Consider the following 14,351-nt stretch of genomic DNA (forward strand, 5'->3'; position numbering starts at 1 on the left):
TCAAGGCCAAACTACATAGTGAGACCCTGCTCTGTCTCAAAAAGAAAGAAAGAAAGATGTTTAATAGTCTTCCATTTGATGAAGAGCATTAAAGCTCAAGTTTCAACATAAAGATTAGGCCCTAAACTAGTATCATATAATTTGTCAATAACATATCTTGCTGATTTCAGCTACTCTATCAAACAAAGGTGGTTTTGTTTGGTTTCAAAAACTGCTTTAACTTTCTTTTGTGAAAACTACCCGTGACTGATGAACATGAGATCGTAAAAAAAAAGCTGTTCCTCCAACCCCAGCCAAAACATTAACTAGTAGGGCAAGCTTCTATTAGGTGCCTAATATGAACATGAGGGAAAAAATTACTTCACGCTCTCATTCCACTTGTTATTAACTAGTAGGGCAAGCTTCTATTAGGTGCCTAATATGAACATGAGGGAAAAAATTACTTCACGCTCTCAGATTCCACTTGTCATTTAATACATTCGGTGACAATAAACCATCAAACTGTATTGGCATATTCTTCTAAACGTTACTGAAGAAGTCTCATGGCCAGCTGCCTTTCCTGATGGGGTGTGATAAAACTACAGAAGCTGGGATCCTCCTCTCAAACATGATTACTAATAAGGATATATGAAATCTTAATTAAGGTTGGCTTAATAAATTATGAATATTGGGGAGAACAGTTTGGCAAACAGGCACATTTATTTTCTCTCTTGATAGGGTTCTTATCATGAGAAGTCAGCTGAACTGGGAACGTACTGTCAAAGACGTACTTAACCAACAACCATAAAGATTCAAAAGTAAACATGCATACACAGACAAAAACAAAAATCTCACAAGTGATGTAAACATCTCATTTTTATACTGCAACACCCCGAACTAAACAACCAAAATCTGAAATCCAAAACTTGAGTGTCAATATGACACTACAAACGGAAAATTCCACACGTGACCTCTTGTGACAGACTGCAGTAAAAAGAGGCAACTAAGAATACAAGAATAAAATTACCTTCAGACTACGTGTATAAGGTATATATAAAACATAAATCAATTTTGTGTTAACTTGGGTCATATCCCTAAGTTATCTCAGTGTGCAGATATTCAAAATGCCCCCAAAATTGAAACACTTCCAGACCCAAGTATTTCAATATGAGACACTGAGTTATATTCTGAACAGTAGGATCCAACACATGAAACAGAGAACATCTTAATCAGGAATAGTTAAATAATACATTAATGTAGAAATCTATATAGGAACAACATTTTTAAAAGAAACCAGTGTCCTTCACTAAAAATAGTTAAATAAAACTTAAAGCAAAACCACTCAATTCCAATCACCTGAACATTTACTGTGGTGACTATTCCAAAGTTGCAGAGAAAGGTCTAGGATTTCCTGTTTCTTACGGGGGGGGGGGGGACGGTGACACTACAAGTAACTCTATACCATTCAGTGAGAACTAAATTCGGTATAAAAATTATGAACAATATTTCTAATGGACAAAAGTCACTTTGTACAGACTGGAGCCATAAAATACTATAAAGAGCAGTATGGCAGTATCAGTATCATCACACTACATTATTGTCTGTATTTACCAAAAAACTAAAACCTTCAATGACACAGAATAGATGGCGTTTCCTTTCCAGTCAGCAAGAGTTTTACCAGCAGGTACTTGATACTGGTTGAATAAGTAAAATTTTTTAACATAAAAATTCTAGAAAGGTAGCTAAAACATATAAAAATGAACATTAAGTAGTAATTTCAGTAATTATGAATAAAACTTGCTGTGTTCTACTTAAAATATTTTAATAATAATATAAAGATCTGTATCTGACTGACTTAAAAACTGCTAATAAAATAGTTTAAGAGATTTTTTTGAGGCTAAAAAAAAATTTAATGGGGGATTAAGGGTGAGCTGTTAGCATGTAGAAGTCTACAAAAAAGCCAATACTGTGATAGTCAAACGCATCAAGTCATAACAGGTTAAATTTTGTGGTATTACAGTATTGTGAAAACCTCACATAGACTCTAAGGTTAGGGAAAAGATCATCTTAATTTACTGAGACAGATATTACACAGAAATAAAAGCATCCTTTGAGAAGCAAAATGGCATTTGATCTGAGATCAAATTCAAAATTTTTTGTTTTGCTCTTCCTAAAGTTATGACTATAAATATAATCACTTCATTTCTTTTGCAATGAAATGTGTTTGTGTAGTTTGAAACAGGAGTTGCACCAGCCTAACTTACTAAACAGACCATTCTTTTCATACACTCTGGACTGGTAAGTTTAGTCGGGTAATTAAAGGAGCAGGTCTACTTCTGAATCTTCTATTCTGAACCTCTGGCCTATTTATCCATGTGCCAACACTGTCATTTTAATCACTGCAGCTTTATAAATTTTAGTGTTTGTCAGTATTAAATTCCCTAACTTTGTTCTTTAAGATTACTGTGGTTCTGCTTTTCCATTCACCTCTTCCCACTCCACTCCCATATTGGGGACTGAACCCAGGGCCTCTGCATTGAGCTACATTCCCAACCCTTTCTAAATTTTGAGACAGCGTCTTGTTAAGTAGCTCAGGCTAGGCTCCAACTTGTGATCCTTCTGACCCATCCTCACAGAATGCTAGAATTAGAGGCACGTGCCACCACACCTGGCTTTCATTCACATTTTTAAAATTAGCTTTTTAGTTTTTTAAACCTGAAAAATTTTTACTGAGATACTCTAAATCTATCTATGGAAAACAATGTTGGTATCTTTGTAACACTCAGTCTTTTAACTCATAAATGTGGTGTGTATTTCCACTTACTTAATTCTTCAACTTCTGTCAAGGCTTTAGAGTTTACAGTGTAAAGAACTTGCCTTTCTTCCACTGCATTTACTCCTAGGTGTATCACAAGGAAACAGTCTCACGTGAATATATTCTCTCCAAATAAGATACAATTTTCCAATGGCATGATATGACATAGTCTGCTTTCATTTTTAAGTTATTTGACCAAAGTTTCAAATCTTTCATAAAGCAAAATTGCCTGTATTTTAAAGGCTACTTCTTTTGTTCCTGTGCTTATATGTATGTTGTAAAACAGCAAGATGTAAACTCCAGGTAAATTCTGAGAATAAATGATACGCAGAATAAAGTTCACCTAATCAAAGAAAGAAAAAGCTCCTATTTATAAAATATACATGGGGGTGGGGTGAGAATACTCACTTTTAAACATGTAAAAGGAGTTTAGACTTTAAAGAAATTTTCTACCACTCATTCCATAAACTAGAACCCCCCCAAATATTCAATGGTATACAGGTCAATGGAAAGTAGGAAGAAAAAAATGCATTAGGGAAGCAATGAGGGACAAGATCAAAGGCTCATAAAAACACACAGGATCTCAGAATTATAAGCTAAAATCCAAGTATAAACTGGGCGCGGTGGCACACACCTGTCATCCCAGCACTGGATCGCTATGAGTTCAAGATCAGCCTGGGCTACATAGTGAGTTCCAGGGCAGTATAAACTACAAAGTGAGACCCTTTCTCAAAACAGCAAAAAAACCAACCAACCAAACATAAAAACAAGAATAATGTTGGTGATAAGTTGTGTATAAATTCTCTTTTCACTTGGGAGCCAGTCGAGAGTTCAGTGTGATAATCTCTTCCATATGTTATGAAAAGTACACAATGGCCCCTGGGCATATAACACCAACAAAAATCTCTAAAATAATCGTGACAAGCAAAAAGCTGTTGGCACACATTGCAAAACTCCTTGAGAAGTCTAGCTTAAGATGAGTACCCCTTGTCTGAAGTACTTGGGAGTAAACGTATTTCAGATATCTGAGATGTTCCAGATTTTAGAGCATTTACATGGAATTTATTGCTTGAGAATCCCTATTCTAAAAATTTAGATCAAAATGTTTCCTCTGCTGGGCTCAATCTTGTGATCCTGGTGCCTCAGCCTCCCAGAGTGCTAAGATGACAGGTGTGTGCCAGCATTAAGTTTTCCTTAATGACTATATAAGAAACAGAAAAATGGCACACAGCCTTACAGTCAACTTGGCCACTTTTTTTTTTTGAGACAAGGTCTCACCATGTAATGTAGCTCAGGCTGGCCTCAAACTCATGGTGATACTCCTGCCTCAGCTGCATGCATTCCATATCCAGCCACACTTGTGTTTAATTCTTACACATTTCATCTAAGAAGAGGGAGCTGAACAAATATGCCAAAGGCTGGCACTTTTAACAAATCACAACTACTTAACATATTTCTAGCAGAAAAATTTCTGATTAACACAGGTCATGAAATTTTCTAATCTATACAAATTGCATTTCACTTAATGAACACATGACATTAATGAATCTTCAGAATTGACAGCTGCCTTTCAATAAGATAATTTTATTGACTTCAGTTATACTTTTTAGTATCTTTTTAAAAGAAAAATTTTAAAAGTAGCCAGTTCTTTTTAAAAGGAAGAGGCATACGGAAAGAAGCCATTAGTCATTCAAAACCTGTATTAAGTAAACCAAATACAGAGCATCTTAGAAGTTCCATATAATTCTAATTAAGCATAAAAATTTAGGTCAAATCAGAAACTACCCACATTTGTAAAAGTTTGTTAAAAGTAAAAGAAACAAAAAAAGATACAATGAGCAATTAGCTGGTGAGCTCCAGGTAGATGAATAATAATGTAAGATCATAATGGAAATGTTTTACAGAAGCACCTTAACTTATGATGTGGTTCTATCCCAATAAACACATCATAAACTGGAAATAATGTTTTAACTAATACAATATAACTAATCACCAAAAATCGTAATTTAGCCTACCTGATAGTAAATATGCTCAAACAACTCACATTAGCGTACAGCTGTATAAAATCTAACATAAAGCTTCCTTTTTAATACCGTTTTCTGTAATCCCAGCACTTGGGAGGCCGAGGCAGGAGGATTACTGCGACCAGCCTCGGCTACATAATGAGTTCCTGGGCAGTCTGAACTACATAGTGAGAGCCGGTCTGAAGGGGAGAAAAAACAAAAAAGCTTTGCACAGTATAATACCGTACTGACTCTCACACATTTTACTGCATACTTCACTAGATGCAACAAGGAGAACGGTTGGAGAAGTGCGCGTCTGCAAACACTGAAGTGCAAACAGCTGAGATGACAAACCATCTCAGGTGGAGGTCACCTGTACCTCAAAAGGCTGACTGACTACTGTAAGAGAGAGCGACTAAAGAAAAACAATCGTAGGTAGATTTTTTCCCCTCCAATTTTCGTCATGAATGTGACATTGAGAAAATCATTCATTTCATAGTCAGTGTTAAACTTGAAGCCTAGAATTTTATAGTCTTTCACACTTCAAGATAAAAACTGTTAAAGTTCTTCTCATACCCTTTTGCTTCTTTCTCTGATGTCCCCCCGCCGCCAAAAAAAAAGTGCTGCTTTTACAAGCTACAGTCAAGATGGAAGCCCTAAAGGGGCTCCAAGTGGCTAAAAATGGTACTGTACAATTTTAGAATAAAAAACAGGAATAAAACTGACATCACACTGCGGTGGGCTAAAACCTATCAATTATCTCCCAAATCTATTAATTTGTTTTTAAGGATGAGGACAAAACACCCCACACCTTTGGAAGTTGCTAGGACACCGATAAATTATACTGAAAGTTAGAAACTAGGTAAAGAATCAAGCCATATCCCAATCCCTCTATGAAATGTCAGGACAACCTCATAATCAATGAGGAAAAATTCTTCATAGAAAATTTCCAGATAATACATGTGGAAGGAACGACTAAGGTATCAACAATTTGCAATCTCTGAAGACGAAACATTTATGCAATGCACAAAAGGTTGCTAAATCAGGTAGATTACGCTGGAAATTTCATAATGCAGATAAGGAGATGTATCTCCTCATATGGTAAACCAGGAGGTACAAAGAAGTACATCTTGTCAAAATAAACCAACCAACCTACCAACCATCTGACCGAGCCTCTAGATCAAATTCCATAAACAGGGACTAGAGAGATACAGGCTCTGATGAATGCCACTATTCGAAAGTAGTCAGTAAAATCAAGAATGTGAAAAATTCAACAGGACAAAGCTCTTCAACAAATGGAAAGAAAAAAAAAAAAAAAGACGAAGAAACAACTGCCAATTAAAAGACATCTCAAATGAATGCAATGTATGGGCCTCATAGGGACCCTCATTTAAACGAAACAATTGTATAAAGATATTTACATCCAAAAGGTCAATCAATCAGAATTAATGAGAAATGATTAATTTACAAAGTCGTATCACAGTGCTCGCTTTGGCAGCACGTATACTAAAAAAAGACATATCACAGTTACCATCATCATTCGATGGTTATAATTATTTTTATTTTTTAAAAAAAGTCTCTTAGATATTGCATACATGAAAGTAACAGCAGCAAATGTGAACAAAAATGTTTAGATTATTAAAAAACACTCAAAACTTATAAACTGAAACAATTACTCTTCAATTAAAAAGTGATTACCGGCCACATTAATAATATTTATGTTGATTACTGTTTTTTAAAAAATAATCATCTTTTTGGGAAAACTTGTACAGAATGTGGCTATCATGCATTTTCTGTGAACTTCAAATACTATCACAAGACAAGGGAGAGCCAGGTTAAAAAAAGTTTAACATGTTTCATCAAGTATTTTAAGAATGCAGAACTCAAGGTCTATTGATAGCTATAATGTCTGCAATGTACACATCTTAAAATAAAACTTCCTAATAACCTAGAATTCTAATCAATTCAAATGAGACGGACCTTGTTATGACACATTATTAATATGTAGGCTGCGTATAAAATGACTCATAAAAAATGAACACATCAATTCCATTTGTACAGATATTGTATTTACCAGCAGCCTTGAGACTTAATTAAAGAAGAAATTCACTTCAAGGATTTATAATTAAAAACATATATTTTGGATCAAAGTGCATGGAGGCCTTGCGCTGTGGTTGAATCCTCCAAGTACGGGATAGATTATTTTCAATCTGACTAGGTCTATTTGTTATTAACACAGTCAGTCATATTACAACTAAAGCTAAGAGGAAATGGGCAGTCACCCAATAAAATAATACAGATGATTAATTCCAAGCAGAGCTGTATTGGAATACAGAACTACAAGCCAAAGCTAAAGTAAGGATCTACCTGCAGGAACCAAAGCATTATAATATATTACAGATCTACTGGCTCAAGTGATTATTTCCCATAACTGTCTAGAATTCCTTTCTAAGCAGCTAGATTCTAAAGAAAAGTCTATAGAAAAAGAGAAGCATGTAACTAGATTACAGTTTAATTACAAAGGCAGCTAAAAAAGTCAGTTAAAAAGCCAATTTCTAAACAAGCTATGCACAACAATGCCACTTATACAGGCTGTAAAGCACAACACAAGCAGTTAACAGTTGAACAGGAATCTGATCTCAGAACTTACCTAAGAGAAGATGACAGGACACAACAAGTACACGCTTAACAATAAAACACAAAACTATTATGATAAATCTCTTCCTGGCTTTCTTATGTTCTAAATTTCTGCGTCCATTTCAAAGGTGTGTATTATGAGGTAGGAGCATGTCTGAGTAATAACAGAATGCAGGAACTGAGCAGCTCATAAGAGATGATAAATGAAGGAAGGTATTAAGCTAAGAACTAACCATGTTTGAAAAGTCTACAGGAATAGTGCTGAAAGCTGATTTTTGGACGCCATCTGAATAAATTAACTGGCTGTGTATATTCAATATCTCTTAAAAAGCAAACTGCCAAAAGGCAAAGGTCCATTAATTTGAAGGACTAGAGCCTTTATGAACAAGAACCTAACCCATCATAGGATAACAAATTTAAACGATAATCACCGTTGCAACAAATACCCTTGTATTATATGGACAATGACTATTATTAGTAAGCTTGAGGTAAAAGCAGTTATACTTGCATGACTGGGAGTTAGAATCAAACAGAATTACTAATTTATAATCTCTGATCACAATAGCAAAATTGTTTTAAATTCCAAGCTTATTTAAATGTTTCTAAGCATAGAAAAGTCAGGAATAGAATCATTCAGTTTTAGCTGAGGTAATTAGAGTAATAGAAATTCAAAACCTAATTTTTAATGAAATAATTTCTTTGACAAGACAGGGATTTACAGTCTAATGTCCAAAAACCCTTGAAAATACATTGTCATTAGAGAGTAATTAAAGGTAACCACACATCTAATCACATAAGGGTGGACAATTTTTAAATCTAGATACAAACAAAAGTTCTAAATGCTCCAAAGGTAGGGATACAAAAAGACAATTTTTTTCTTTAACAAAATATTCAGAAGTTAGAGAAGTACATGGCCCAAGCTAATCAGCTTCTCTACTGCACAAACACACTGAATTCACACCCCGATACAACTCTTGTAAAATGGCCCAACATTTGAAGGCCCAAATAAAAACCACTGTACTAAGCTATTTAAGTTTGGTTACTGTGTAACTGTTTTTCCTATGGTGTGCAAAAACTTTTGATAGTTGACTTTTCAGATACTCTAAAACACACAAATCAAAAGCACAGACAAGAAAAAACACACCATTGTACTTCATAAAAGGAACGTAAGATACAATAGGGGGTCTTTACCTTACTGTACATTAGACCCTCACTTTGAAATTTTCACAAAAGGAGAGCTTTCAAAAATGTCTAATATCCAAAAGCAAAAGCAATTTGGCATGTTTTATCCAACATCAAATATATTACATATATTATAAACACACACAAACATACAAACATGTATATATACAAATAAAAAGGGTTTTGGTTTTTTTTTTACCTAAATGCAAACTGGATGAGGATCCATGTGATGAAAGTGATGGCGGTGGCGTAAGTGAATGTCCTGGAGTTTGGCTTGGCAGAGGCATGCCTATTGGACTTGGAGAGGAGGAAAATCCCAGACTATTGTAAAATGGTTGCCCTATGGGTGCTAGGCTGCTACTAGATCTTTTGTACAAGTCAGAGCTAGTAGATAGAGACTCTCTCCTTGTGGCACTACTACTTGCAGAACTGCCAACTGAAGAAGAAATAAAAAAAACCCTAATTACATACAGTGTTAACTGAATAAAACCTACCCCCAACTCGTGCTGGGCAATAACAAGAAGTGATCACAATAATTATTTTTAGAAACACTATGGAGAAGATAATTACTGTGATAACTATATGTACTACCTTATTAATCATAAAAGGGCATAAATGCACCCCAATAAAGTACCAAATACTTAACAGACCAGTCATGTTTCATTATTTCACTCATATTTACCACTGACACATATGATTACTGTGCTTTAATACCCTGGTATGATTTGTAAATCCCGGAATTACAAGTTGTCTACTTCAAGACATGCTAAAGATTAAACTCCAATAAGGTTAACTTTTGTATTATCCTAGTCCCTGGAACCTGGTTCTTAGACTCAATGTCAAGATTATACTAATAAATGAATATTTAAACATTTCCTTCACCAGTCACAACTCATTTGGCTGCTAGCTGTGTTCAAAACATAATCCTTTACATCCATATTGGCCCGAATATCAGTCAGTTGTGAAATACAGGTGGGAGACAACTTTTGAGTATTTTTCACATTACTTATTCTCCCTCTTCCCCAACTATTAAATTACAAAATATATATATGAAAATACAAGACTTCTTTTAAAAAAAGAAAATCCATAGTTCTCGACTATCACATCAAAGACTTTCACTTCCTATCCCTTCATTCTTAAGATTGCAGTACCTGCCTCTTGAGTCTTGAGCCCCTCACTCAAGTAGAAGACAGATGACATTTGCCCCAATATAATAAAACTATTTTACTTCACACCCCTTATTATACTACATACCAAATTCTCTTACTTCTATTAGCCCTCAACTACTTTTTTCCTTTTTGTGTCACAAAACCATAAAACACCATATAGGTCTTGGTGAGCCATGCATGCTTACAAGAGAAAACCCAAGATCTGGATGTTGACATGCATTTTTTTTTTTAAAGACAGGGTCTCACTATGTAGTTGAGACTGACCTGGAATTCACTATGTAGCCCAGGCTGGTCTTGAACTTACAGGGATCCTCCTGCCTCTGCCTCCCAAGTGCTGGGATTACAGGCGTGAGCCACCACGCCCAGCTTGACATGCATTTTGATAATCCAATTCTTTACATGTTAAAACTCCCAATTCACAAGTCTCATTAAGAGTCAATTACTTTTAAGAATAATTCTGTCTGATTTCTAAGCACTAGTCTTTTTTTGTGAATATCCCTATATCTAAGAGAATTTCATATTACAATTTCTTAACCTGCCAAATAAAATTGTGAAGGACAAGCTCTATATTCGGACCAATATGGCAATTCTTTTCAAGGAATTGTAAAGTTTCTATTAAATGTTGCTTTCTAATCACAAGTTATACACAAGTAGGTCATATAGGGGTATGGATTAAAGAAAACAATTAAGCAGAGGACATGATGTGTAAACCAAGTTAAATTTATAACACAGATCGGAATCAAAATTACACTGGTTTTGCCAAATTCAAAATTCTATAAAGGAAAAAAATGCAGGCTCATGCTACTGAATTAGACAAAAGGTTATAATGCTATTTAAGCTTTAATACCAGTCAATACAGTTTCTGCAAAATTAATCATGTATTATTAAAAATTTTACATTTTAAAACATCTTATCAGAAAACTGCTAGGTAGCTAGCTATATGCGTTTTAATAGCAAAACAAATGTAGACGTTAGGTAACAAATAGCTCTAAGTTGGTTTTAGCAAAATTGTCAACATACACTACATTAACTATGCTAATTTAAAAGGACACTGTCAAAGTGATTTTTTGAAAACATTCATCTTACATATATTTTAAATTCCTATTTATTTTAAAAGACAATTTAAATGATAAAGAAAAGGATACCAGCTCTCTAATGAGAGCAACAGCATTATCATTCCTCTGGTAAGTAACCAAAGAAACCAGTTTTGACATACACAATATTAACTTTCCTCTAAAAAGGAGATGTCAAGCCAAACATTGAAAAACAAATTAGAACTTTAATTCTAACATAAAGAAGCTAGCTCTTTTAAGTTTTACTATATCTCTAAATTATATGCAACATAAGACTGTGAAATATGAAATAAAATGTACCTAAAATATCTAAGAGGCTAGACAGAATGGAATCACTAATTCACTTACTATGCATAAAATGTTAAATTGCATACTTTCAATTGTAACAGCAATTTTAAAGTAGTAAGCAGTAGAAAGTATTATTTAATTACTAAATTTCCTGGCCACCTAGTATCATAAGCTGGGGTGTTTAACACTGTTCAACAATAAAATTTCATCACAGAGGAAAGAGAAAAACTGTGTGTGTGCACAATCATATTATATTTTGGCTTTCACATGCACATGCAAGTGCCAAATAGTACAAAATGGCATGGGCAGATCTGTTGTATGCACAGCACTTCAGTAACTCTCACATGACATACAACAGGAGGACAACAGACTGTTAAGTGACAATTGGGGCATCACCAACACTGTCTGAATAAAGGTCAAACAGACCTTTCTCAGGTTTGTGGTCAGGACTGAGCGAATGATGCTTATAAGAAAGGTAGGCATGAAACTCAGTTCTGGGGAAATAGGCATTTCTAGAGCAAAATGTTCATGCCACCATTCCCTAAAATTAGAGGAAAAATCTTAACAAAGAGACACAGGAATATGGAAGAACTAAGTAGAGGGACCTACAAATCTATTAGGCCATCAGTGACACATTAGATTAAAAAGAGGCACATGGGGCTTACCAAAGCTCTACTTTATAGCTGACAATTATAGTTCGGAAACTAGTTATTTGAACAAAGTTTATTTTTAAGTTCTATATTTTCTCCATCTTTCTCAGAATATTTAGGATTCTTTGGGGGGAAAATGTCCCAACTGTGTTAGAAACAAGAAATGAGTCTTACAGGATTGTGTGAGCTTGACATAATACTACTAAACTCCAAAAGGAATTTAAAAACCAAAGTAGAAAAACTGAAAGACCGAACAGACTCCATGTTCACTAGATTTTTCTCTCAGAAGTTCTTGTGCCATTCTTTAGAAAATTTGTTTTAGCCAAATGTAACGTTTTCTTATTTCATTAGAACAAAAACAGCATTCTGCACCTAAGTTTACAGCTATTCCATTCCTTCTACAAATATGAAAGCTGGAAGATCAGAAGACACTTTCCCAGAGAACTGGAAAGCCTGTGAGTGGCATGTTAGTTTTGTCATTTTCCATACCACAAACAAATATAATTTGTGTGGTGGGGGAAGTGATGAGGAATCAATATTAAGATTGTATGATGTCAACAGAATAAAAAATCTATTGTAAAGCTGTTTAAAATTATGATTTAAGTGTTATATAAAGCTATAGTATTTAAAGGTATACTGGTAGTTTCTTAGCGGCTTGTTTAGAATGTTTCATTATACATACAAACATATATCAAAAGAAACATAAGGAACCACCAGCACTTAGTAAGAATAAATAATCTGATAGGCACACAATTACTGTAAAAGCATAAAAATTTAATATGGCAAATTATTTACCTCCTCAAACATTAATATTATATGGAGAATGAGGAAGAGCTACTAGTTAGCATATATTGTTCTAAACAACATTACTAAAACAAAAATTACAGTAATAAACTTTAAAGCTTGGAGAAAAAAGAAATACTTATGTTTGAATAAAGGATGTGCTACTAAAAATAAGTTAAGCATTAATAATGTAAGAGATCTGCAGAAGATTTTTTTATTCTAAAAAATTGAGCCTTTACACTTTTATCCCTGTCCTTTCTACACCATAAAACTGCTTAATATTTAGAACACACAAAAACCTCACAGCACTTACCAGAGTACACTCATCTTAAAAACAAACTTACCTGATGAACCAAATCCACTGAGGGCTGAGCCTATAGCAGCACCCAAAGAGCTACCACTTCCAAAGCCAAGAGATGTGCTTCCAGGCTGACCAGGTCCATGAGAAAATAGGGAACTGCTCTGGGAGTTATTAGTCAAAGAACTCCCCCCATAAAATGAATTCGACTGCAGATTAGTGCTTGGTGGCTGCTGCTGCTGCTGCTGCTGCTGCGGTGGCTGGGTGCCAATTGGTCGGAACAGACCATTTGTACTGCTTGTAAGACTATTTGCAGTTCCCCCAGCTGCTGCTGCTGCTGCTGTAAAATAAATTTCAGATACTTCTTCAAAGTAATCAGAGAAGTACTCTGTATTTTTAAAATGGTATCTCAAACAGAATAATACCCCTAAAAATGTCAGTTACACTTACCAGCTTGTGCTGCTGCTGAACTAATTAGAACAGGTGTGGGAGCCATTAATCGAACTGGAGCTCCAAGGCCAGTTCTTGCTCCAGGGCCAACCACTAAGGCACCAGTCTGATCATAATAGGCAGTTGGAGCTAACACTTGATAGCCTAGATAACAAAACAAATGCTTACTAATAAAAAACGATTATAGAAACATGCACATTTTCCTTTGTATTTGTGCTTTTGTCAACCAAAAGAAACAGCTATTTTATAATACTACTACTATAACGCCCTTAAAATAACTTTCACATGAAAAGCAACATAATTGAAAAGGTGTTACTAAATACACAAAGAAATGACAAAATATAGTTAAACATTTTTCTTCTAATTTAAACAGGTATCTTTAACAGAAATATCTTTTACTTAAGAGGCCACCAAAAAATATTATTTTTGTTAAATGTTAAACTTCATTATACAATTTCAGTAAAGTTCTAAAGAACACTTTCATTATCAGTATTTACTTAATTTGCATATGAAAGCATCTCTTTACAAATTTAAAATGTGATGTGAACAAGTATAATCCTAAGAGCCTATCTATGAAGCTTCTTGAGCTAGTTTGAATAAAATCATGAGGAACTTTAGTTTCTCTGTAGACTTGAGCACAAGGCAGGTAACAATTTGCACAATTCCTAACTACAGATGCTACAGGGTAATGAGGTTACTATTCTCCTGGAACTCAGGTTGAGAAAGCTGCCTCATACACAGTGGCAAGAGTTCTGCCGATCTGTCTAATAACTATGAAAATGTATTGGCAACTTATAATACTTTTAAAAGTATTTTTGTACATCAAATGTGCAGCATTATACTCCAATATCAATTTTTGTGTTTTATTCTTATCAAGACTACAAAGCTGCCTGCCAAGTGCGAGGCCTTGAGTTGGATTTCCAGTACCATTGGATTTCCAGTACCAAAAAAATCAGAAAGAAAAGTCAACAGTAAAATTGCAGCCATAAAGCAGCATGAAAACTTTGCTTTTAAACACAGTAGA

The 14,351-nt window shown here is 34.6% G+C and overlaps 1 protein-coding gene across 9 annotated transcripts in view; it reads right to left on the minus strand.

Annotated features, from left to right (window-relative positions):
* The window catches only part of Pum2 (pumilio RNA binding family member 2), a 77,703-nt gene that overhangs the window by 17,912 nt on the left and 45,440 nt on the right, over positions 1-14,351 (minus strand). For 3 of the 9 annotated variants that reach the window (XM_010618020.2, XM_010618018.2, XM_010618026.3), the window contains 3 exons: positions 13,328-13,471; positions 12,924-13,238; positions 8,816-9,052 (listed from right to left, as the gene is read on the minus strand). In XM_010618020.2, the coding sequence (XP_010616322.1) occupies positions 8,816-9,052; positions 12,924-13,238; positions 13,328-13,471 (696 nt within the window). The remainder of the gene's footprint in view (positions 1-8,815; positions 9,053-12,923; positions 13,239-13,327; positions 13,472-14,351) is intronic. The other 6 variants (XM_010618022.2, XM_010618021.2, XM_010618025.3 and 3 more) reach the window with 3 other exon arrangements.

This window comes from Fukomys damarensis, unplaced genomic scaffold, assembly GCF_012274545.1.
Source record: "Fukomys damarensis isolate Sample0158 unplaced genomic scaffold, DMR_v1.0_HiC HiC_scaffold_2, whole genome shotgun sequence".
NCBI lineage: Eukaryota > Metazoa > Chordata > Mammalia > Rodentia > Bathyergidae > Fukomys > Fukomys damarensis.